This window comes from Dendropsophus ebraccatus, chromosome 11 (assembly GCF_027789765.1).
Source record: "Dendropsophus ebraccatus isolate aDenEbr1 chromosome 11, aDenEbr1.pat, whole genome shotgun sequence".
Lineage (NCBI taxonomy): Eukaryota > Metazoa > Chordata > Amphibia > Anura > Hylidae > Dendropsophus > Dendropsophus ebraccatus.
Window position 1 is genome coordinate 60,966,888 of NC_091464.1, and position 26,972 is coordinate 60,993,859.

At 43.2% G+C, this 26,972-nt stretch overlaps 1 protein-coding gene across 4 annotated transcripts in view; it reads left to right on the top strand.

The window, feature by feature from the left end:
* KCNJ6 (potassium inwardly rectifying channel subfamily J member 6) overlaps positions 1-26,972 on the top strand; it is a 157,839-nt gene that overhangs the window by 110,471 nt on the left and 20,396 nt on the right. For all 4 annotated transcript variants that reach the window (XM_069945302.1, XM_069945303.1, XM_069945304.1 and 1 more), the window contains exon 2: positions 11,819-12,731. In XM_069945302.1, coding sequence (XP_069801403.1) covers positions 11,843-12,731 — 889 coding nt within the window. In that variant the 5' untranslated portion in view covers positions 11,819-11,842. The remainder of the gene's footprint in view (positions 1-11,818; positions 12,732-26,972) is intronic.

Consider the following 26,972-nt stretch of genomic DNA (forward strand, 5'->3'; position numbering starts at 1 on the left):
CATCCCTACTGCTCCCTGACAAATCATCTTACTTTTATATTAAGGTGACACTTTGTATTATATTAGGACTCTTACTATTATTTAGGCACTATGTATGGTGCACTCTCATTGATACTGAATGGTGATATCATTAGTATTATTTTCATTTGGAGCAAGAGTAAGGCAGAAGGTCCACACTCTTCCTGAAAGGTAAATTAAGGCTTCTCTCTCATCTCTTCAGCAGCAGTTCACTGCTTAGACAAGGGCTACATTGCTGATATAATTTCTTTCTTGTTGTAATCTTTTCTCCCCTTTTCTGTAGCTTGTCACGTCATCAACAGTCTAGCTTCACTGCTTAGGTTAGGGCTGCTTTTGTCATGTAACTCTTCATTATAACCCCCCTTGCTTATAATTGCCAAAAGGCGACAACAGTTCACTTATTAGACCAGGGCTGGTTTAGTGATTTGACCCTTTCCTTTCTATTATCCTGCTGCTGTCTTCCTTTCTGCCACCTTAGCACCTTGTAAGGAGGAAGGCTTCGGAGGAGATGCTGCTCTGTCATTGGCCAGAGAAATAAGGGAAAAGGAGTCCAGGTGTGAGTACTGCTGGCAAATAGCCATGCTTTGGTCTTGTCCTCTGTAATTGAAAGAATGGGAAATAGCAAATAGCTGTACACTGTGACTCTCAGCAAGTAACACTGGAAGTGAGAGCTCGAATCACCACTATGGAGGGTTAAAGGGGGATTATGGTTAGGAAAGACTTAACCCTGTTCTACTCCTATCCATAATGTAAGTTTGCTTAGAACAGGTTTCTATTACATGACTTGGTCTATTTGTTTGCTTCACATCCTGACTTTCGCCCTGAAGCTACTGATGATCCTCATTTCCTGTTCTCTACTCCTCTGTCCTCCCCCCTCCCTTCTGAGACAGAGGGCACATGACTTCTGTCTCTTCTGAGCTGTGACACCTTATCTCTAACACCGACCACCACTGACATCACACAGTGATCACCTGGCCAAGAGAGGGGAAAGAGCCTCTTCTGAGTAGTATAGGGGAAAGGAGACACTGTTGTTTCATATCTCTTTCTCTCTCTCTCTCTAATCTCTGTAGATAGTAAAAGAGAAGAAGCAGCACTGCTTTAATGTAGTATTGGTGGTGCCAGCGGATCTTGATCCAGACCAAAGATCGTAGTGAGTATATATGCAGAGAATCCACAGCACTCCAGCGTAGTGAAAAAGCTCAATAAGCTGCGTTTATTCAGTCAATTCATAGTGCAACACTCCAAACGCAACGTTTCAGTGACTCTCTGTCATGCTTGAAAATGGTGACAGAGAGTCACTGAAACGTTGCGTTTGGAGTGTTGCACTACGAATTAACTGAATAAACACAGCTTATTGGGCTTTTTCACTATGCTGGAGTGCTGTGGATTCTCTGCATATATAATCTCTGTAGATAGATAGATAGATAGATAGATAGATAGATAGATAGATAGATAGATGCTGTGTTTTCTGTGCAAAGGAGAAGCAGATCGAGACAGTGTTGGGCAGACAGGGGCAGGTACCGTACAGTTGGCTCTGAGGTGCAATGCATGCTGTGAGATGTAGTTTCCCAGGCAGATAGCATGATGTAAAACTCAGATCATTTGTAAAGGTTTGAATCTGGGGTTAGGAGCAGCGTAGACATGAGGGAAATGTGTCAGCATCTATATGCTTTTTGTGCATTTTTTAAATGGGATTGCTGAAGTTCCCCTTTAAGTTAACAAAATCAGGCAGGTTTTGAAAGTACAGGTATGCTTTAAAGACAACTTTACTTCCTATATATGCAGTCAAGCCCTGTGCAAGTAGAAGGAGCTGAACAGGTTAATATAATTCAGTATAACTTGTATTTTAAAGCAGCTTTCCTGCTCCACCTTTTAGAGGCAGCTTTCCCTTTTGAACCAGTGATTATGCTCCTTTAAGAAGCCTCAGCACATGTCTGGGGATTTAATAGGCTAAGCCAGAAACCTCCCCCAGAAGGGGAAGTGACCCATCCGCGTGCACATAAAGTTAATAGGTTACGTTTTCTTGACTTTCTATGGAGATTGAAATTGTGCAAGAGATTCATAATGTTCGTACTCAGCCCAGACGTCAAAAAACACACAAGCAGCATCTTACCATTTGCAGAGCTGAGAGAAATCATTTAGCACTTTCAGGCATTAGATAAAGAAGAGAGAGCGCGCCCCGGCAGGACGACATGGGGGCTGACATGTATAATGGCAGTGTGAGAGGGGAGACGGGCTGCATGTATGATCAGTATCCCGCTGTTGTCACTGAATAGCTGTGTCATCAGATGAGAAATCACAATGAGAATTAAAGAGCATCAGTAAAGCGAGGCTGAAGAGTGACTGGGTTATAGCTACAGTACAGACAGTGGAGCGTGTAACTAACCAGGACGGATCCTTAGTCATCTACTGGGATCAGGAAAATCAGCTGAGAACAACACTAAAGTATTAGGCAAAAGCTCAGGTAAGTGAGTCAGAGCTCTCTTACCTGAGACCCATCAGGTACAATGTACTATCTGGCATCCTGGTCAGGCTTACTATATAGAACACAGCACCAGCAGCGGTCAGAGTGCAATATGACACATTACTGGAGCTTGAAAAGGTGAGTAAACCTCCAGCCCACCAGGTATAAATCCTTTGGTCTACCCTAGATGATCAAGGAAAATGGTATTGTCCTAGACTACCAGGAAATCAAATATTAGCCTTCTTCTATCCTCGAACACTGAAGGAACATTACCCTAAACCACCCGGGAATCAAAATGTAATGCCCTCTTTATTGAGTAAGCAAAGATTAACCCCATGTTTTTAGTGGACCACGAGGCAATCGAGTATTAATGTTTTTTCCATATTTTTACCCTGAACCATCACACAAGGAATCAAAGTTAACCCTTTTATTACCATGAACCAACAGGGAAGCAGAAATTACCCCACACCATAAAGGAAAGAGAGCTTTTGTGGCAGCTACTCTGCTGCGACCGGTAACCTGTTAAGTAGTTCCGGGTGACGCCACTTCTATGGTGGTTGGTCGGTGGAGGTTGTTGCGACGCCAGTGCTAACTCAGCACACAGGTGTGATGGCATATTTGCTTGTTGTGTGTGGCTGGCTATACCCTTCCCCAATGGTCGGTGACCTGCTAGGTTGTGATGGGTCCCTTGGGCGCTTATCACGATGGTCTGGAGTGGAGTTATGACCCACCCGGACTGTTGGTATCGCCACCCATAGAAAGGGGAAATGACCCAAGGACGGTGTAGATGGTGTGTAGGTGCTGGTGCAATGATCACTGAGTACCAATACAATAAATAAACTTTCCTTTTACTGATAAATCTTCTGTGATACAGATGACCGATACTTGACCGATACAGACTTGACTTCACCAAATCTGTACGGAGAGCTGTTGAGATAGAGAATAGAATAACAGTGCTCGCTTGGTTGCATGCTGAGAAGAGTAGAGAGAGTTCAGAGGAGTGGAGAGGAGTAGGTCAAGAGAATCCCAACTGAATGTAGTACTGTGCTCTGACGGAACTTTACTTGAGAAGAACTCTTGAAAGAAGAAGACTACTTGTGTCCGTGTTTCGACCTTTGTCGCTATACCGCCTTTTGCCCTGCAGTGTTGGGGTACCCGTCCTATCAGGGTGACACAAGCCCAAGTCCTAGTTACCTGAGTCGAGCTAAGTGTCCAAAGTTTTACGGTGTCACCTGCGTTGCGAGAAAGAGTACGTAGGCTCTTATTTGCTTTGCTCTATCCGGATCAGTTCCTCTGCTTTAGGATACTGTCCTGCACTTTTAGAGATGTTCACGGCATGGGTTGGGGTGATCTCAGACTTGTCCTTTCTGTAGGTGTTTAGCACTGCATCTTGAGGATCAGTGTTGCTCTAAGAAGGAAAGTCTCTGTGTTCTCCATAAGCGTGCACACTACAGCTGGTCTGTCCTGGATAGGGAACCTGGCAGAGCCAGGCTCCTGGTTAAGCTTAGCAGTGATGCCTGATCTGTGAGTCTTGCTTCACTGAGAAACAAAAAAGAACTGACTAAGTGTGGGTCTACACTTCCTCTCCCCATGTGACAACTTCCTACAGGGTGTGTGTAACAGCTCCTGTGAGTGGTGGAGAAGAAAGTGCGAGAAGAAAGGAGGATAGAAATAGGTAGAAAAAAGCAGCAACTCTCATTGGTGTCCAAATCACAATCACATCAATAACTCCTTCATGACTACAGATGTGCAACATATATACATGAATATACATACTACTGACATCTAGTGGCAAAACTCATACATTACTTAATTACCACCCTACTTTTGAGATACCAGGCTTTTGCGAGAGGTGTTTAAAATAGGAACACCCGTGGTGGGACACGGAACTTTACCCTAGATAACCAGACATTCAGATATTAAGCCTTTTTTACCCTATATTAACAAAGACAGGGCCAATACTCTAGATTGCAAGGGAATTGATTACTCCATTTTTATACTAGATCAATCAGCAAGAGAACATTACCTATGACCACTCTTGTTAAGGCAATAAAAGAACCAAATAAAGTGAAACCTTGGATAACAAGTAACTTGGTGAGGAACATTTTGCAAGACAAGCTAAAAATTAGAAAAAATGGTAACTCTATTAATGAGCAAGATACGAGCCCCCTCTGGGTATCCATCCTCATACTGCATTAGTTGAAAGCCCTCTTATTGTAGCCCACTACTACCTAATACACTATGCAGGTCATCAGATGCCTTCTGGCTGTTCTCCAGTGCCCGTCTGCGTCAGGGTTTCTGTAAAACTCTGGCTATCCTCCTGTGGAAGCGAGCAGCTTAGCCGTATTTCCTCTCCCTGAGGACTGAGTGTCAGGTAGACTGCAGAGCCCTCCTACACCTTATTTCTGGGTTGTGGAAACTTCGTCTGCCTTTAAATTATTTCTTATGGGAAAATTTGCTTTGCTATACAAGTGATTTGAACTACAAGCACATTCCCGGATCAAATTATGCTCATAATTCGAGGTTTCACTGTATTAACTTCTTCTATGCTGAACCATCAAAGAAAGGACGTTACTCTAGACAACCAGGGAATCCATTATTAGGCCATCTTTTATTCTAGACCACCAAGAAAGGAGACAATGGAGGAGGAATTACTCTCGATCACTATTGTCTTTGGGGCATTTTTTTTTTTTAGTGCTATTATATTCAGCTGTAACAATGAACCCAATCTTCTTGTTGAAGTGACAGCCCGGAGATCATTAGATGCATCTCCATAGATAGTAACAGTAAACATGTCATCAGCCACCATAATCTCCCACCTAATAATGCGGCATCACAGCCGACCCTTGATAAGTAATTGAATAAGCCGTCATTTTATAGGGATCTCTGTATCTATAGAATTAATTTGTCTCATACATTTCGCTGCGCCACCACCTGACATGCGTAACTATCTCACCGGTCAAAGTTCACGGTTAATGAATTGACAGCTGAAGGCACAAACTGCGCTGTATGTTATAAATTGGCCGTAGGACGACAGATTAGGCCGTTATCTGCCCCCTGTTGATGGAACGACTGGGAGGTTTACAGCTTTGCACTCAATGGCGTTCAGTGGAGTCAATTACAATATTGGATTATTACCCGGTTGTTAATCACCTGCCAGATGCTGGTAATAGCTGAGGATATAAAGCAGAGTAATGAGAGCGAGCCAGGGCTCCACATACTGATGTGTAAGCAGGTGTGTATACCGCACTGTAGGTTCTTTATGTTAATGCATTACTGGACGCTATTAGGCTGGGACTACACAACGACTTTGGTCACGCAACGTCGCACTTTATGTTATTGAACAGTGGCAAAAAAAAAATCCATCATTGGTAATACGCCACTCCACTTTGCTACCATAGACCTCAATGCAAGTCATGTGCGATGTGCGATGAAGTACCACAACCAGTCATGCGTACTATATGGCTGCATTTTTGGATACTATTCACTACTGTTGTTTAAAGGACACTGTATGCCACCAATATGTATTCACTACAGGGCACTGTTATGGGGGTTGAGCAGTGTTATTTGTATACAGTGTGGGTACTATAGAGCAGAGTGCGTGAACCCATTGTGAATGTACATATTTATGGCATTATTATTTAGGTACATACCATACGGCAGTATTATTTGGCTGCTATACAGCAGTGTTGTAAACTGTAACACACATATGTGTTATATTTTTGTAATTTTTAATTAGGTACTATATGGCAGTAGTATTTGGGAGCTAAAGAGTAGAGTTACAGTACCTGAACATGGTGTGAATGTAAGGGCACTTTTATGTAAGATCATCATGGATATATAATTTAGGTACATACTATATGGCAGTATTATTTGGCTGCTTTAGAGCAGTGTTATTTCAATACATATGTGTTACGTAGAAACATAGAAGATTGTTGGCAGGAAAAGACCACTTGGTCCATATAGTCTGCCTTATTAGCAATTCCTTAATATCTTAGGATAGATATATGTTTATCCCAGGCAGGTTTACATTCTGTTATTGTAGATTTATCATCCACGTCTGCTGGAAGTTTGTTCCAAGCATCTACTACTCTTTCAGTAAAGTAATATTTTCTTACGTTGCTTCTGATCTTTCCCACAACCTCTCACTGTGTCCTCTTGTTCTTGAGTTCAGTTTTTTCTAAAAACACTTCCCACCTGAACCTTATTTAGCCCTTTAACATACTTAACAGTTTCGATCATGTCCTCCCTTTCCTCCAGACTATACAGATTCATGACTAAGGGATAGTCTAAGGGTACTATTACACGGAACGATAATCGGCCGAATTGGCCCGATTTGGCCGATTATCGCTCCATGTAATAAATGCAACGATCAGCCGATGACAACGATCATCGGCTGATCGTTGATATAGGTTAGACCCTATTTTTGTCGGGCGCCGACCGCGCACCGCTACGTGTAATAGCTGTGCGTGGCCGGCGACTAACGATATACATTACCCATCCACGTTCCAGGGCTGCTCCTGTCGTCCGCTTCTCCCGGGGTCCCGTGCGCGCTCTAGCTTCACAGCGGCCTGTCAGCTGATAGGCCGCTCAGCCAATCACAGGCCGCGGCCTATGCTCGGCCCTGCTCGGCCCATGTAATACCACCCTAAGGGTTAGTCCCGTAAATGAAGACACCACACCTTCTTGGAAGGAAAAGGCCACGGTAGCCCATTTATTTGTATCAAACACATATTAACGTTTATTAACCTTTATTAACATTTCCATAACTGAGAAACATTTCCAGTAAATGTGGGAGGGGTTCTGGAGGGCACATAAACTACTCCACCTTTTTACCTCATAATCCAGACCACAGAATCTCCCGTTTACCTCCAGACCGGACCCAAAGGCACCCCACTGGGAGACCCCGGTTCCACCCCGGGAACCCTGCCCACGGGGACCAACTGTAGCTGGGTAACACCCCAGCCCCACAACACTTGATGCCATAACAGTTATCCATGAGGCTAACGTCTGCCTTCTCCCCAATCCACCGAATTGGCAATTGCCGAGGCCTTCTAAAGCCCCTCCAACTCAGGCCACCATGAAAATATCACACCGCTCCTTGCAAACAACCAGCCCGTACATGCCCCCCAACTCAGATGGAAAAAAGGGGCGGGCGGGACTCCTCAGCTTCCTGACTAACTGCCTGAACACGTGCCCCAAGCAAACTTATTTATACCCCCACACTAACAACGCTCCTCCCCCACGCTCACTTCCTTAGCTGTCCACCATTAACCCTTTCACTGCTGCATCCGCCCCTTGTCATGAGCCCCTACATTATCCCTCCGGGTCATTCCAGGGCTTACTAATGCATTGCAGTCAATAGAAAGACGGACATCCAATACAAACAATGTATTGAATAACGGACGTTATCACCGCGGACCTCAAAATAATGATCATGACAATTGTTTTCAGATGTCTTTTGCAAATAGCGGACGTTTTTTTAATAGTTGTTCACACACAGTTTCACACACTCTTTCTCCATTTTTACTATTAAATTCAATTGACTTTTCAATTAAGACACACCAAAAGGCCAATTAGTAACCCCAAACTAGAATAATGTACCAACAGCCAGGCCAGGCTGCTAAATGACGTTTGTTATTTTAGGCTCCAAATGACGGACGTCTTTTTAAACGGAGCTGAAAAAAACGTTGTGTGAACATAGCCTATAGAAGTATTATTTGGGTATCATAGAGCCATGTTACATACTGTGTTTTATGCTTGTACCACGTGCCAGAATGATCTGAATAATTATACTACACTGTTTTTTGTTCTTGTGTAGGATTGTCACGTGTAGATATTGTGGCTTTTCTCTGTAGGTATTACATAGAACTAGCAAGTATAGTGTGTAATGTTATACTGAGATTTGTGTGACTCTCAATGTCACTATTTGTTGACTATACTACCTTCATGACATAGTTATGTGTTGAATCTATAGCGTTATTGTTCTATATAGCGGTATTATTTGGGTACTACACAAGTATGTTATTTGAGCACTGTGTGACAGCAGTTAATGTTAGTACCATATGGCATCATTGTTTAAACACTGTACTACACTGGCATTTAAACATTGGCATGTCTATGCAGGTACTTTATGGAAATAATATTAGAATAGTGTATATGACTATATGACTCACTATTGGCCTTATTATCTGATTTCTGTACATTACTCTTATGTGAACTATATATGACCCAGACTCTTAGGTTTTATATTTTTAGGTAGGTACCATATAATACTTCACTATAATTCACTATATGGCACTATTATTTGGGTATTAAGTAACATTGTGGTACTGTTACACATCGCTGTATGTGGTAGTACTATGCAGCATTGTATGGATATACTATTTGGTTTCTATTTAAAGGGGTACTCCGACATACAAATTCCTTTAAATCCACTGGTTTAAGGAAGTTTGTAATTTACTTCTATTTAAAGATCTCAAGCCTTTTAGTTCTTATCAGCTGCTGTATGTCCTGCAGGAAGTGGTGTATTCTTTCCACTCTGACACATTGCTCTCTGCTGCCACCTCTGTCCATGTCAGGAACTGTCCAGAGCAGTAGCAATGTTGCTCTGGACAGTTCCTGACATTTGACAAGAAATTTGTTTTCACTTGAGTTTTCCTTTAAATACTCTTATGTACACAAAGAGTGACACCGTTGTGTAGATTCTGAGTCCAGGCATGATGGCACGGCCCATTTTTTGGGCAGCATTATAGCTGAGTTGTTTTCCTTTTCCATTCTTTACAAATGAGAAGATGCTGTCCAAGGCCGACCAAAGAAGGTATTCCAGCTCTGATGGGCCATGTCGGGTTGTATTATTTATTATTGCCAAGGACACTTGTCTACTGTACTGATCCTGTACATTATTTGACCACATGGGACTCTGTTTTTGAAAATTGATGTAAAATGTAGCAGCAATATCAAGAGGTGTTAAACCCAGCAGTTAATAATGCAGACACTGTAATAGTTCATCATGACAACTAGTAAAGTGAGCAAAGAGAACCGGTTAGGGAACGCCTCTGAAGCCTGGAGAACAGTGATTGCAGCTCTGGAGCCATAGGTGAATCAAGTCACTATATTGGGAGATACTAGTGCTGCACACCATATAAATCATGACAGTGACCTACAGTATATCCAGAGACTCACAGGTGACACTTTGTAAGCACACGAGTGACATTCACCAGAGAGCTAGGGGAGGGAGCAGCCCCTTGTGGCCAGATGGGGATTTTTAGAGTGGGGTGCCAATGGCTCCTCGTGCTGTAAACCAAAGATTTTTTTAACGATAACGATGGTCTGCTGGCAATCGCTCCATGTAACAGAAGCTGCGGCAGTAGACCACCACTACCTCCAATGGGCTTGGAAGCTCCTCCTGTAGCTTCCCGTGGCCCCCCACTCTGAACCGCTCACCGTCGGCCCATGTAATAGGGCCAGCAGTGAGCAGGAAACAAAGAGCAAGCGAGCGCTGGTCTGACAGGTCACCATCGGCCCGTGTAATAGGGGCTTTACTCAGGATCAGTATAGGATACGTAATGTAATGTATGTACACAGAGACCCCACCAGCAGAATAGTGAGTGCAGCTCTGGAGCATAATATAGCGTGCTACTCAGGATCAGTACAGGATACGTAATGTCATGTATGTACACAGAGACCCCAACAGCAGAATAGTGAGTACAGCTGTGGAGTATAATACAGGATGTAACTCATGATCAGTACAGGATAAGTAATGTAATGTATGTACACAGAGACCCCACCAGCACAATAGTGAGTGCAGCTCTGGAGCATAATATAGTGTGCTACTCAGGATCAGTACAGGATACGTAATGTAATGTATGTACACAGAGACCCCAACAGCAGAATAGTGAGTACAGCTGTGGAGTATAATACAGGATGTAACTCATGATCAGTACAGGATAAGTAATGTAATGTATGTACACAGTGACCCCACCATCAGAATACTGAGTGCAGCTCTGGAGTATAATACAGGATGTAACTCAGCATCAGTACAGGATTAGTAATGTAATATATGTACAAAGTGACCCCACCAGCAGAATAGTGATTGCAGTATCATGTGCAGTATAATGATGACTCTCAGCAGATTTACCTGCAGTTCTATGTAAAGGTAATACTGTATAACAGGGGTTATGTTAAATGACAAACTCAACTCTACTAAATTTTAAAAGATTTTAGAACAGAGGCACGTTTAGTTTTTAGACCAGCTCTTTAAATGCTTATGAAAAATGTATAGTGTTTTGGCTGCATTAGGCCTGCACTATACATTTCTCCAAAGTGACCCAATTTAAAGTGGCAATGTGGCTACATGTCTATTTCCTATAGCCGCTGCCCTTGAGCATAGAAGGGAAAACATCACAATTTTATGTTTAATCAAAACCATGTAAAGCAGAGAAATGTAAATGTAAACTGGCATCTAGCCCTGTGTATTGTTCTGTATGACGTTACATGTATACAGTATGTAATGCATCGGGAAACTCTACAGATCCGCTTGTATTAATTTACAGAAACAAACAGATGTCGTGTTCCTCAAAGGAAGATTTGTGCAAACAGGAAACTTTTTTAATTGTCTTAAAGGACAACTCCGGTGAAAAGCTTTTTCCCAGTAATTGAAACACATTGCAAAGTTATATAACTTTGTAATAGGCTTCAATTACCTATCTGCACCATGCCCCAGTAAGCCAAGGGTATCCTGGTTTGTAATCTCTAAAGCAACCTGGCAGTATGTGTTTAATATCCCTGTAGCATCATCAGAGGGGATATGAAGTATTACACAGCACCTTTTAAATTAACCATCCTGTTAGGGATGGTCCGAACCTGCCGAGGTTCGGGTTCGTACGAACCTGAACTCTTGGCAATGATTCCCGCTGTCTTCCACCTCCATGGACAGGGTGGATACAGCGGGAGAACCGCCTGGAAAACTGGGATACAGCCTATGGCTATGGCTCTATCCCAGTTTTCCAGACGGTCCTCCGGCTGTATCCACCCGCTGCACAGAGCGGGCAGACAGCGGGAATCATTACTGAGAGTTCAGGTTTGTACGAACCCGAACCTCGGCAGGTTCGGACCATCCCTAGTTCCTGTGTACTGCAGGACAAGACAGGTCCTCCACAGTAAGAGACGCTCTTTATAACTTTTCTTCACTCTGGCCAAGACATTAGAATCCTGAAAACAGTACAGTGTTATGGCTCATCGTGCAGTTTGGTGATGACTAACCTATTTATACAGTATTTGTTCCCTAAATGTTTAGTTTTAATATTTCTGATTTTCTTTTTTTTATGTTGCCAGCTTCCAAGCCTCAAATAAGACCTGATGGAGCAAGACGTGGAGAGTCCCATCTCAGTACGGCAACCGAAGCTCCCAAAGCAAGCCAGGGAGGACCTCACCAAGCAAAAGTGTGCAAAAAGGAAGATACAGAGATATGTTCGCAAAGATGGAAAGTGCAACGTTCACCATGGAAATGTCCGAGAGACCTATCGATACCTTAGCGATATCTTCACCACTTTGGTGGATTTGAAATGGAGGTTCAACTTGTTCATATTTGTCCTAGTTTACACAGTAACATGGTTATTCTTTGGAATGATATGGTGGCTTATAGCATACATTCGAGGAGATCTGGACCATTTACAAGACAAAGACTGGAGTCCATGTGTGGATAATCTTAATGGGTTTGTTTCAGCTTTTTTATTCTCCATAGAGACAGAAACAACAATTGGCTATGGACATAGGGTCATCACAGACAAGTGTCCAGAAGGGATCATACTTCTACTAGTACAGTCTGTTTTAGGTTCAATTGTCAATGCTTTTATGGTTGGCTGCATGTTTGTCAAAATATCCCAACCCAAAAAGAGGGCTGAGACTTTGGTCTTTTCAACCAATGCCGTCATCTCCATGAGAGATGGAAAACTGTGCCTGATGTTCCGGGTGGGGGATCTCAGGAACTCGCACATCGTAGAGGCATCCATAAGGGCAAAATTGATCAAATCCAAACAGACAAAAGAGGGGGAGTTCATACCACTCAACCAGACGGACATCAATGTTGGGTACGACACTGGAGATGATCGTCTCTTCTTGGTTTCTCCTCTGATTATAAGCCATGAAATCAATCAGCACAGCCCATTTTGGGAGATTTCAAAAGCTCAGTTACCAAAAGAAGATCTTGAGATCGTGGTCATCTTGGAAGGAATGGTGGAAGCAACAGGTAAGGTTCTTTAGAAGATGTCTATGGCTGTGTTTACCAAAATCTGTGCAATTACATTATTGGCAATTGAGTCAAGCATCCGCTCATGGGTCTAAGATCTCCGTGGTAGACCTCAGGAACACTAAAACAAAGAAAACTTTCGCTTTACACCAATTACAGTATATGTACTTGTTCTACCAACTGGACTTAAACCCTTTGAGCTTTTTGCATATAGCACTAAGCACTTATAGGGCGTTTTCTGGGACTTTTTTTTTTTTTAATGATGGTCTATCTTTAGGATAGGCACTCAATATCTGACAAGAGGGCACTTTGTGATAAGTTTATTGGGAAAGGACTCTTCTAACTAGTAGAGTTGTCCAAAGCAGAGTGCCCCTGTAAGGCTTTGTTCACATTTATTCAAAGCCTTACATCAGAGATATACATGTTTTCAAAGGTATCAGTTTAGGCTCAAACCGTGATGTGAACAGACCCTTAGATTCTCCAGAAGTAGAACAAATAAATTTCTGAAACATTTCCAGTATCTTTTTATATAAAACAACTTCCATTGCAGGTTGAATCGTCCTTTCAGAAAATTCAGAAAAGGAATATATTACGTTTGAAGTAAAATGATAAGATAGAGTCTTTGATCTTACCTTTAAATTCCTCTCGGAATGAGTAAAATATGCAATCCATCTCCCCGGAAGTTAGTAAAGAGGCTCGAATACAGAGTTTATATTGTCCTCAAATAGCACAGATATCCATCTGTATTTAAGCTCAATAATGCAACCCTAGTCCTTAGAAATCTCATATCTATCTATCTATCTATCTATCTATCTATCTATCTATCTACCCTATAATATCTCTGTACATTTGGATCACTGACACAGAAGCCTATATCTGCCATATATAGCTGGGTGATCATAGACTTAAGCTACAGCAATAGATTTAGAATAGAAAGTTTTAAAAACATCAGATAAAAACAATGACCTTTATGAATATTTTATTCCCTTTCATTAATCCAGTGTAAACCCTGCAGCAATATTCAATATGTTTTGATGCTATAATAACATGTCTTCATCCACATCATTTATCCTGCACATAAGAGAGCAGTGTACGTAGATGGTCCTTATAGCAAAAATTAGGGCCCTATTGCACGGGCTGAGCAACGATGTAAACAAGCGCTGATCTGCTGGATCTTCTCCTGCGCTCCGTCTTCCTCCCCAGGTCCCGCGGCGCAGCATCAGCTTCAGTGCGGCCTGACTGAGCTGTCAGACCGCTCAGCCAATCACTGCCCGTGGCGGTCCCGGCCTGTGATTGGATGAGCGGTCTGACAGCTCAGTCAGGCCGCTCCGGAGTTGATGATGCGTTCGGGACCCGGGGAGGAAGACGGAGCGCAGGAGAAGCCCTGCTAGGTAAAGTATGGTGCTTGGATCATCGGTCGCCGCCACGCACCGCTATTCCACCGTAGCGATGTGCGGGTGACGAACGACGATTTTAGGTTTGAACCTAAATGAACAATCAGCTGATGACACGATCATCGGCTGATCGTTCTCTCTATTCCACCGAACAATAATCGGCCGATTATCGCTCCCATGGAATAGGCCCCTTAGAGTGTGCCCCCTACTAATGATGGCCATTATACATCCTGGTGTTTGGTGCCCCTGCAGCTTGGAGTTTTGCTCCTTGTTGATGGTAGTCTCACCATGTGGAAAAGGAACCTGTTTAGGGTCACATAGCCTATATGAAAAGGAGATAGGGCTAGCATAAGGAGTTTTAGCCATGTTTTCATGGAGCAGTGGTGTTCCGAGAGAAGGGGTTAAATCTATAGCATAAAATGACAACCCCCCATTTTTGAGCCATTTTGAAGAGGCTTTTTTTTTATTATTTTTACCTCCTTTTCCATGACCCTTAGGCCCACTCCCCACCCCTATTGTTTGTTGCCAGTACAGCTTCGCTGAAGAGGAGAGCCAAGCACCTATTCCCACCACTTACAGTAGCCATAAAGGTGATAGGGCCAGTCAGGGCTGGGTCTTTGGTCTGTCTCAATGGTTCGTACACCTTTGAGCATAGACTCTTTGCCTATTAGTGCTTGTAAACGACTAAACATGGTTTGCAACCCAAAAGGCCAAGAATACACCAACCTAAATGCAGTTTACACAATGCAGCCTTTTCAATGTTGAGAGACTGTCCATTTACCATTCACTACTATTTGAACACGACTAAAGCAATATTAAGCCATGGTTTAAGTTGTGTATTACCATTGGTTCAACTATTCTTGTAGGCTTTAAGGGGTAGTGCGGCGGTAAAGAATTATTGACAGAATAACACACATTACAACGTTATACAACTTTGTAATGTATGTTATGTCTGTGAATAGCCCCCTTCCCGTGTCCCACCACCCCCACCCGTGTACCCGGAAGTGTGGTGCGCTATACATACCTGTCACGTGCCGACTCGTCTCCGATCTTCAGTCTGCGATGTCGTCTTCGGACGGCCTGGCCGAATCCCTCCGAGCGTCCTGAGTGCCGGCCGCCCTCTTCACCTTTATCAGATGCTCAACCGCGATTGGCTGAGCACAGTTTGGTTCAGCCAATCGCGGCTGAGCAGCCGATGACGCGGCCGCGTCATCAGCTGCTCAGCCGCGATTGGCTGAACCAAACTGTGCTCAGCCAATCGCGGTTGAGCATCTGATGACGCTGAAGAGGGCGGCCGGCACTCAGGACGCTCGGAGGGATTCGGCCAGGCCGTCCGAAGACGACATCGCAGACTGAAGATCGGAGACGAGTCGGCACGTGACAGGTATGTATAGCGCACCACACTTCCGGGTACACGGGTGGGGGTGGTGGGACACGGGAAGGGGGCTATTCACAGACATATCATACATTACAAAGTTGTATAACTTTGTAATGTGTGTTATTCTGTCAATAATTCTTTACCCCCGCACTACCCCTTTAAATGTACTATAGCAGGTATAAGTGTGAATGCCAGAGGAGCTTCAAAGGTGAGGACCAGTTAGTGACCATCAATGGTGTTGATGGTAGGTCATGGCGAAGTCAAGCACCACCTCATTAGTATTTAGAAGGAAGACAACGGATGTGAACGTCTTTTCTCCAAGTTAAGGAAAGTCTAACTAGGTATTTTGGTGACAACAGCTGGAAGACATCTATTTGTTATGGGATGATCACATATAACCTATTAGATCTTATTGTAGTGTACAAAGATAAGGATGAAGATTACATTGCATATGTAAATAGAGGTGTATATGGTCTTTATAGATCGAGGGTTGCCCAGGAATCATCCCCTCTGGTGGCCCAAACTTTATCTTGGGAAGCAGCTATAAATCCCAGATTTCTAGACATATATAGAATTAGATCAAGACATACATAGAATATATCCTAGTATTATGTAAAACAACCCTGTACCATAAGTAGTATACTATTTAAGCCAAGTGCTCCAGCACCGTGGCAATTGTGGCTACGGAACCACCATTCTCAGCAGCCCTAATGTTCCAAATCAGCTAAAGGAAGCCAGCGTGCCCACCTCTGCTCCAGCACTGGAGAGAATGAGTGCAGCCGCTCTGCAGATTTATGACTGTGAGATTTAGTTCTATGTTAATGAATCTGAAAGCATAATTTGGACTTGTTCCAAAGCTAAGCTGTTTAACCATAATTTCATGTCCTGGAGATACTGTACCAAGAAACAACAGAGAAGCGCTGCTCCTTCCTCTCATTCACCCACCACCTTGTGGTCCTTTATGGTATTGCACACAGAATGACCAGGCTCTTATTTGCAATTTGTGTTAGATACGATGAATTTGTTTAATTTTTATTCCATTCATATGAATATTTGTAATTTGTATTCATAGGAAGCCTTCCACATTAGAGTCACAGAAACTTTTTATGGTATATATAAAAAAAGGAGTTGTTGTTTTTGTTACTATATTTTAGTTTTTCATTTGTATTTGCCCTTATGAAAAAAAAAAATCCCAAACTATTGTACCGTATTTTCTGGTGTATAAGACTACTTTTTAACCCCGAAAAATCTTCTTAGAAAATGGGGCCGTCTTATACGGCGGCTATGGTCACACCATACGGTGGGGGGACTCAAAAATGGCTTTATCCCCACTGAACGGGGCGACCACTATAAAAACACAAACAGTTAACTCACCTGTGACCTGTTCCCAGCATTCACGCATCTCCTGGACCATTCCCGATGAAGGCAGTATGACGTACACTGCTGCATTGGGGATCCCTGAAGCTCTCCCAAGCCAGCTTTGCTGTGTAGACATTGGCAGGATGAACATCTAAGTATCATTAGATGTTTTCTGCAGTTTAATTTTCAGCTTTCCTGTGTAGAATAGGTCAGATTGAGCGGAGCCTTTTTATTATCATTAGATGTTTTCTGCATTTTACTTGTCAGCTTTCCTGTGTAGATTAGGTCAGATTGAGCAAAGCCTTCCCATTATCATTAGGTAATTTTTCCTGCAGACTGCTTGTCAGCTTTGCTGTATAGACTAGGTGCAAATGAGCAGTTATGTCATTATCATTAGCAGGTTGACTTATGAATGGCAGCCCTGTTTTATTGCTGAATATAGATAAGCCAGGGTAGCAAGAGGCTTATTTCATGTGCCAATGCTTGCTAACACAAGGGCTTCTATCATAGATCAGTTACAGAGCCAATAACAAGGCTTGAGTATTGAGTATGTATCACTGCCCCTCCATAACTTTCAGTTTTCTGGAGAAGAGGTTTTCACCCAAAATGCATCACTTTTGTCCCTTAGAGTAAGGATCCATTTACACAGAAAGATTATCTGACAGATTATTTGCCAAAGATTTAAAGCCAAAGCCAGAAGCAGACTATAAAGAGAGATCAAGTCATAAAGGAAAGCCTGAGATTTCTCCTCTTTTCAAATCCATTCCTGGCTTTGGCTTCAAATCTTTGGCAGATAATCTGTCAGATAATCTTTCTGTGTAAATGGACCCTAAGATGCCAATGCAATGCTCATGTATGGACTTGTTCTTGTTAGAAAGAGGATTTTTTTCTTCTAAACAGTGCCACATCTGTCATAGATCATGTTTGGTACTGCAGCCCAGCTTTATTCACTTTAAAGGGAACCATTCACCCCCTGGCCCCAGGCAGAAACTGACATACAGTGACATAAAGGTCAATATACTTACCACATCGCTCCCGGTCCCGTCCCGGATCCCGTTGTTGACATGGAGAAATCGGCGATTCTTCTTCTCGCGCCCATTATGGTAATGAGCGCCGCCGGGTCCGAAGTCCAGCCTTCTCACTGCCTCCGACACTTGATTGACGCCGGGTCCTCTTCCTCCTCGTCTTTTTTCTTCTCGCCGGATCCCGCGCAGGCGCCGTGACAGTCGTTTTCGGCGCATGCGCAGTTTCCAATTGAAGCCGCTCCGCATCTTCACTGTTTGTCACTGATTGTCTCGAACACGTATCCTGTTTACCGCGCAGGCGCAGAAGAGGTGATGAGAACATCGCAACGGCGCCTGCGCGGGAATTCGTCAGAAGACTGAAGACTGAAGACGTCAATCAAGTTCCAGGAGGCGTGGATGGGCGGCGACGAGAAGAGGACCTCATGAATAAGTTGGACTCGTCCGTCGTTTCCTATGGACGTTGGACTCATCTCAGCTCATTACCATAATGGGCGGGAGAAGAAGAATCGGCGATTTCTCCGTGTCAACAACGGGATCCGGGACGGGACCGGGAGCGATGTGGTAAGTATATTGACCTTTATGTCACTGTATGTCAGTTTCTGCTGGGGGCCACGGGGTGAATGGTTCCCTTTAATAGAACTGATCTTCAGCAATGTGGTTGATCTTTAATACCCTACATAAACTCTGGACGGATGTGGTGCTGTTGGAAATGGCAGCCATGTTTTTCTGTCCCACCCTAATCCTCACAAGATACCCATGAGACACTTATAACCTGGTCGTGTAAGAGATACCTTCTATACTGGAAGGTGCTGCCACATTGGCAATACCAGTCTCATGTCTTGCACATATGGATGGTTGTCTGTCTACTATTGATTCTAACATATGCTAGGTGAGCGGAGCTCAGAATACATCTCTGCTAAACATCTACTGGGCCTGATATATTAAGTTTATGAATAGGTAATGTCATCTGCCCGGGAGTCTCTTACTTTCTCTGAAGGTTGATGTTAAACACTATAAAGGCCATACAGGTGCTTAAATGAGGTAGGGAGGAAAAACAACACGACTAACAACTGTGCTTTTATGGGGCGCCAGCGGCACGGTTCATATTCCTGCCATAAAAAATGAAAGGTCCATAAGCCCCAGGTGCTGTAAATCTACTTACGTTAGACCTTGTCATGCAAGGAGGAGAATAGGCAATGTGAGTGTGAGTATAAAGTTCATACAGCAAACAAGGTGAGTATCAGTCTACTTTGGAGTTATTTGTTTAGGAGGTCTAAAGTGTATATATGTTTGAGGGTCTGAATTTGTTTAGGGACCTAATCTGTGGTCTGTATAACTTCATAGGGTCCGTATTTGATTAGAAGGTTTGCACTGGTGTATAATTCTTTAGTGGGTCTGATCTGGGGTCCAGATTTGTTTAGAGGGTATTGTCTGAGGACTGTATTTGTTAAATAAAAAACTGGATTGGAGTCCGATTTATTATCAAGACCTGTTTTAGGGACTGTTTTACTTAAGCGAGTCTGATCTGGGGTCTGCATTTATTTCTTGGGTCTGATCTGGGGTCTGTATTTGTTTAGGATGTATTGTGTGGGGTCTGTATTTGTTTAAGAAGTCTATTCTAGGGAGTGAATTTGCTTAGTGGGTTTGGTCTAAGATCTGTATTTGTTTAGGGGTCTGGTCTGAGGTCTGTATTTGTTTAGGGGTCTGGTCTGTGGTCTATATCTGTTTAGTTGGTCTCATCTGGGGTCTGTATTTGTTTAGTGGTTTGATCTGAGATTTGTATTTGTTTAGTGAGTCTGGTGTGGGGTCTGTATTTGTTTAGGGGTCTGGTCTGAGGCCTATATGTGTTTATTTGGCCTGATCTGGGGTCTGTATTTGCTTAGTGGTCCAGTCTGCAATTTGTATTTGTTTAGTGAGTCTGGTATGGGGTCTGTATTTGTTTAGGGGTCTGGTCTGAGGTCTATATGTGTTTATTTGACCTGATCTGGAGTCTGTATTTGTTTAGGGGTCCGGTCTGCGGTTTATATTTGTTTAGTGAGTTTGCTGTGGGGTCTGTATTTGTTTAGGAGTCTGGTCCCTTGTCATTATTTGTTCCATTTTTTCTGATTGTAATAAATCCTATTAAAAATGCTGGACACAATATATAAAATGCATTATACTTTATTAAACTCACAAATCACACATATTAAAACTACAGAATAAGGAGGTAAAGCAATATCAGGTCACCTAGGGGTGGGGGAAGTAAATTGTACCAGTTTACATCATATAATACTAAGCATAAAACAGCAAAGGAATGCTATGTAATATTACTCAATAAAAAGGGAGACTATACACATATATATATATATATATATATATATATATATATACACACTGTACATATTTACAGGAGGAACCCATGTTCCTTACATCTGTTGCAGCTCCCAACCTATCAAGTTCTTTGGGTACATATACATCTTTGGATAAGTGGTTGGATATCGGTAGGTTGAGGGCTGCAGCAGGTGTGTGTGTGTGTGTCTATATATATATATATATATATATATATATATATATATATATTATATATAGCATTCCTTTGCTGTTTTATGCCCAGTGCCCAGTATTATATGTTGTAAACTGTACATCTATATGTCTGTCATTGGATTTACTGTGTAAGGTACAATTTATTTCCCCTCATCACTAGGTGGCCTGTATATTGCTTCACTTCCTTATTTTTAATATATATATAACTTGTGAATTATATAAAGTATATTAGATTTTAAATATCGTGTCCAGCATTTTTTGGTTTTTTGATTTATTGGATAATGGGTAATGCTTATGGACTCCTCATACTAGGGCCCTATATATACTGTAGGTTTATTTGTTCTGATTGCGATTGATCTTTTATCTCCTTTCACATCCAGTGCTTCTTTTTGAGTGCAGCTCTGCTTGTGATTGGAGTATAAAACAAAATGGAAGATCTCGACAAGTTACTCAGAGTTACATGCAGATTATAATTGTGCAAGTATGCTTTATAGATTCCTTCAGTGACCTAGGACAGACCGACAATACGTCCCATCAGTCAGCATTATCCTTAATTCTGAGCCTGCAGCATTTCTTCCAGATCTCCAACAAACATGGTGCTTGGACTTACTGGCAGGTTGCCACGCTGCTACACAGTCACCATCTGTACGCCAGCGATGGCAGGAGCACGACTGAATCTTCCAGCCAGAAAGCCTGACAAAGGAGTATTATAATAAAAACTGAAATAATGTGACCCTAATATAATAGATGGGATGAATATTAATGGCCGTGAAAGCCCAGTATCCGCTTATACAGTCTATTACAGTAGGAGCAGTTTGTAATTTAAGGATCTATACATCAGTGTATTTTATTTATATATATATATATCACCTCATACCTCATATGACATATGCTGCCCTTGTTGGCGCCAGCAGGTTCACCACATGCTTCCCCTATGCAGAATATGCTGCCAATAAAAAGTAATGTCCGATATGTACTGTAGTTACACTGCAAACAATATTGTCTAATAGTCTAATGTTTTAAAAAAATTGATGTGTGGATCCAGGGATCACCCATTTCATTCTTTGTTGCCCTTGTGAAACCTTAAAAATAGTGATGGTATATAGACGACATTCTGTTCAATATGCAATATGTGTGCAGCTGTAGAGAATAAAACAATATGTGCTTACACTCCACAGGAGAGGGACTCTGCCCATAAGAGCTTACAATCTACAGGAGAGAGGTCCCTGCCCATAAGAGCTTACACTCTACAGGAGAGAAGACCCTGCCCATAAGAGCTTACACTCTACAGGAGAGAGGTCCCTGCCCATAAGAGCTTACACTCTACAGGAGAAAGGACCCTGCCCATAAGAGCTTACACTCTACAGGAGAGAGGACCCTGCCCATAAGAGCTTACACTCTACAGGAGAGAGGACCCTGCACATAAGAGCTTACACTCTACAGGAGAGAGGTCCCTGCCCATAAGAGCTTATACTCTACAGGAGAGAGGACCCTGTCCATAAGAGCTTACACTCTACAGGAGAGAGGTCACTTTTCATAAGAGCTTACACTCTACTGGAGAGAGGACCCTGCCCATAAGAGCTTGCACTCTACAGGAGAGAGAACCCTGCCCATAAGAGATTGCTCTCTACGGGAGAGAGGTCCCGACCCATAAGGGCTTACACTCTACAGGAGAGAGGACACTGTCCATAAGAGCTTACACTATACAGGAGAGAGGGTCCTGCACATAAGAGCTTACACTCTACAGGAGAGAGGACCCTGCCCATAAGAGCTTACACTCTACAGAAGAGAGAACCCTGCCCATAAGAGCTTACACTCTAAAGGAGAAAGGATACTGTCCATAAGAGCTTACACTCTACAGGAGAGAGGATACTGTCCATAAAAGCTTACACTCTATAAGAGAGGACCCGACCTATAAGAGCTTACACTCTACAGGAGAGATGACCCTGCCCATAAGAGCTTACACTCTACAGGAGAGAGGACCCTGCCCATAAGAGCTTACACTCTACAGGAGAGAGGACCCTGCCCATAAGAGCTTACACTCTACAGGAGAGAGGACCCTGCCCATAAGAGCTTATACTCTACAGGAGAGAGGACCCTGCCCATAAGAGCTTACACTCTACAGGAGAGAGATCCCTGCCCATAAGAGCTTACACTCTACAGGAGAGAGGTCCCTGCACATAAGAGCTTACACTCTACAGGAGAGAGGACCCTGCCCATAAGAGCTTACACTCTACAGGAGAAAGGACCCGGCCCATAAGAGCTTACACTCTACAGGAGAGAGGTCCCTGCCCATAAGAGCTTACACTCTACAGGAGAAAGGACCCGGCCCATAAGAGCTTACACTCTACAGGAGAGAGGTCCCTGTCCATAAGAGCTTACACTCTACAGGAGAGAGGACCCTGCCCATAAGAGCTTACACTCTACAGGAGAGAGGACCCTGCCCATAAGAGCTTACACTCTACAGGAGAGAGGATACTGTCCATAAGAGCTTACACTCTACAGAAGAGTGGATCCTGTCCATAAGAGCTTACACTCTACAGGAGAGGGGACCCTGCACATAAGTGCTTACACTGTACAGTAGAGAGGACCCTGTCCATAACAGCTTACACTCTACAGGAGAGAGGACCCTGTCCATTAGAGCTTACACTCTACAGGAGAGAGGTCCCTGCCCATAAGAGCTTACACTCTACAGGAGAGAGGACCCTGCCCATAAGAGCTCACACTCTACAGGAGAGATGTCCCTGCCCATAAGAGCTTACACTCTACAGGAGAGAGGACCCTGTCCATAAAAGCTTACACTCTACAGGAGAGAGGACCCTGCCCATAAGAGCTTACACTCTACAGGAGAGAGGACCCTGCCCATTGTGGTTGTCATTTTGTATGTAAAATGTTAGTGATACTGGATACCTTTTATGTTCTTTGTACTGTGGAGGTAAAACATTGTCCATAAATTCTCTGACATCCCAAATACATTCTATATACAATGTACACCAAGGTAAGTCTATATTGACCTTGGTGGTCTATAATTATTCTCCTGCTATTGAAATCATAGTTACATGTTATCAGGTAGATGCAGCAGACCCTCTAGACCCCATCTTTCCATGGAACTAGGGAAACCACAGACCACCATCAGTCATCTATAACCATAATCGCTGTTTTCCCCAGAGCCCCTGCTATTGATTTCCCTGTGGCTTGCAGAACAGTTGTTCAGGTTGGCACAGATGAAGTGCTAACGTTTTGCGGACACAGAATTATCAGACAGCAGCCCCATCCTGGGAATTACAGCCCTTATGTTGGCTCATTCATGACCCAAACCGCACACATCTCTAATATGCCAGAATATGGTGAATACATGAAATACATTAGAGACCTAGTAAATGTAACTTTTCAAGATATCTCCTTGCTATGAATGGAAACATTACTGCATACAACCAGGATTAGCTCCAGAGGCGTTCCCATCCTATTTTAGGGCAATGCTTCATGGTAAAAAGCATGCAAATTATCTCTTTTTTAGAGCTCTGTAACATCCAGAGCCATCTGAGTACAGTACAGAGATATACTGTATTCTCTAGAGCCCTCTGAGTACAGAACAGAGATATACTGTATTCTCTAGAGCCCTCCTAGTACAGTACAGACAGACATATGCTGTATCCTCTAGAGCTCTATGAGTACAGTACAAAGATATACTAAAACCTCTAGAGCCCCCTGTGAGTACAGTACAAAGATATACTGAAACCTCTAGAGCCCTCTGAGTACAGTACAAAGATATACTGAAACCTCTAGAGCCCTCTGAGTACAGTACAAAGATATACTGAAACCTCTAGAGCCCTCTGAGTACAGTACAAAGATATACTGAAACCTCTAGAGCCCCCTGTGAGTACAGTACAAAGATATACTGAAACCTCTAGAGCGCCCTGTGAGTACAGTACAACGATATACTGAAACCTCTAGAGCCCTCTGAGTACAGTACAAAGATATACTGAAACCTCTAGAGCCCTCTGAGTACAGTACAACGATATACTGAAACCTCTAGAGCCCTGTGAGTACAGTACAAAGATATACTGAAACCTCTAGAGCCCTGTGAGTACAGTACAAAGATATACTGAAACCTCTAGAGCCCTCTGAGTACAGTACAACGATATACTGAAACCTCTAGAGCGCCCTGTGAGTACAGTACAAAGATATACTGAAACCTCTAGAGCCCCCTCTGAGTACAGTACAAAGATATACTGAAACCTCTAGAGCCCTCTGAGTACAGTACAAAGATATACTGAAACCTCTAGAGCCCTCTGAGTACAGTACAAAGATATACTGAAACCTCTAGAGCCCCCTGTGAGTACAGTACAAAGATATACTGAAACCTCTAGAGCCCTGTGAGTACAGTACAAAGATATACTGAAACCTCTAGAGCCCCCTCTGAGTACAGTACAAAGATATACTGAAACCTCTAGAGCCCTCTGAGTACAGTACAAAGATATACTGAAACCTCTAGAGCCCTCTGAGTACAGTACAAAGATATACTGAAACCTCTAGAGCCCCCTGTGAGTACAGTACAAAGATATACTGAAACCTCTAGAGCCCTCTGAGTACAGTACAAAGATATACTGAAACCTCTAGAGCCCTCTGAGTACAGTACAAAGATATACTGAAACCTCTAGAGCCCCCTGTGAGTACAGTACAAAGATATACTGAAACCTCTAGAGCCCTCTGAGTACAGTACAAAGATATACTGAAACCTCTAGAGCCCTCTGAGTACAGTACAAAGATATACTGAAACCTCTAGAGCCCTCTGAGTACAGTACAAAGATATACTGAAACCTCTAGAGCCCCCTGTGAGTACAGTACAAAGATATACTGAAACCTCTAGAGCCCCCTCTGAGTACAGTACAAAGATATACTGAAACCTCTAGAGCCCCCTCTGAGTACAGTACAAAGATATACTGAAACCTCTAGAGCCCTCTGAGTACAGTACAAAGATATACTGAAACCTCTAGAGCCCTCTGAGTACAGTACAAAGATATACTGAAACCTCTAGAGCCCTCTGAGTACAGTACCGACAAAGATATACTCTATCCCCTAAAGCAGCGCTTCTCAACCTTTTTCTACTGGAGCCTCACCCAACAGACCAAGGCAATGTCTGAGCCGCTCCACACTGACTGAGAGGGTGCCTTGGCCTCACTATCTGTGGTGAAAGTCCATTTAAAAGCTGAAAATAATGCTGGGGCTGCCTTTCTCCCATCTCCCAAGCTCTATATACCAATAAAGCAAATGCAAAATAAATTAATAATGTTGCTTAAATGGAGATTTTTGCAAACATCAAAAGGACTGTGCAGATCATAGTTACTTTGCTCCCCAGCTGGGCCTCACCAACAACCAGGGGGCACCTCACAGTTTGAGAAGTACTGGCCTAGAGCCCTCTGAGTATACAGTACAGAGATATACTGTATTCTCTGGAGCCCTCTGAGTAAAGAACAGACAGAGATATACTGTATTCTCTAGAACCCTCTAAGCAAAAAAGATATACTGTATTCTCTAGTGCCCTCTGAGTACAGTACAGAAAGATATATGAATTTTATCAGGACCGACTCCAACTCCGACTCCTGCTCCTTTATAAATGGCCGGTCATATAGCAGGGGAGTTATTTATCACACTGGCTCAGCAGCTTCTCCCTAATGTCCTACATGATCCTGGGGCGACTTCTGAGGGAATGAGGAAAGATATAAAGCAGCTTCTGCTCTGTGTGTGCAGTGGATGCAGCCAGTCTCCAGCCTCCATGTCCTGAACAACTCACAACTAGACTAGATAGAGCAGGTGATCTTTTCCTGCTGACAGTCTTCTATGTTTCTTACTAATATTCACTATACACATAGAAACACTGCTAACAATGCCAGATATCTGTAATATAGAGGGGGTCACACATAGTGATATAGAGGGGTCACACATAGTGATATAGAGGGGTCAGCCATAGTGATAGAGAGGGGTCAGCCACAGTGATATAGAGGGTTCACACATAGTGATAAAGAAGAGTCACAGATAGTGATAAAGAGGGGTCACACATAGTGATATAGAGGGATCACACAGTGATATAGAGGGGTCAAATATAGTGATATAGAGGGGTCACACATAGTGATATAGAGGGCTCAGCCATAGTGATAGAGAGGGGTAAGCCATAGGCCTGGATTTATCAGTTCTCTTTCAGCCCCACAGGAACTACCCACTCAGCCAATCAGTGACTGCAACTGTGTCCCACCTCACTTACTGATAGGCTGAGCGGGCATTTCTGAGTGGGATTGGGAACACATTGCACTGTGGGGGCACAGGGACAGGTAAAAAGGACTTCTTTATTATGATGCCAACCCCCTGACCCCCCTTGATTTTTCCTTGATGCCCAGACTACCCCTTTAATTTCTGCCTTTCTCTCTAACACACACACACACAGCCTGCTGCAGCCATAGCACACATACACACAGCCTTATGCAGGCATAAGACACACACTCAAACAGCCTGCTGCAGCCATATCACACACACAGCCTGCTGCAGCCATATAACACATACAGCC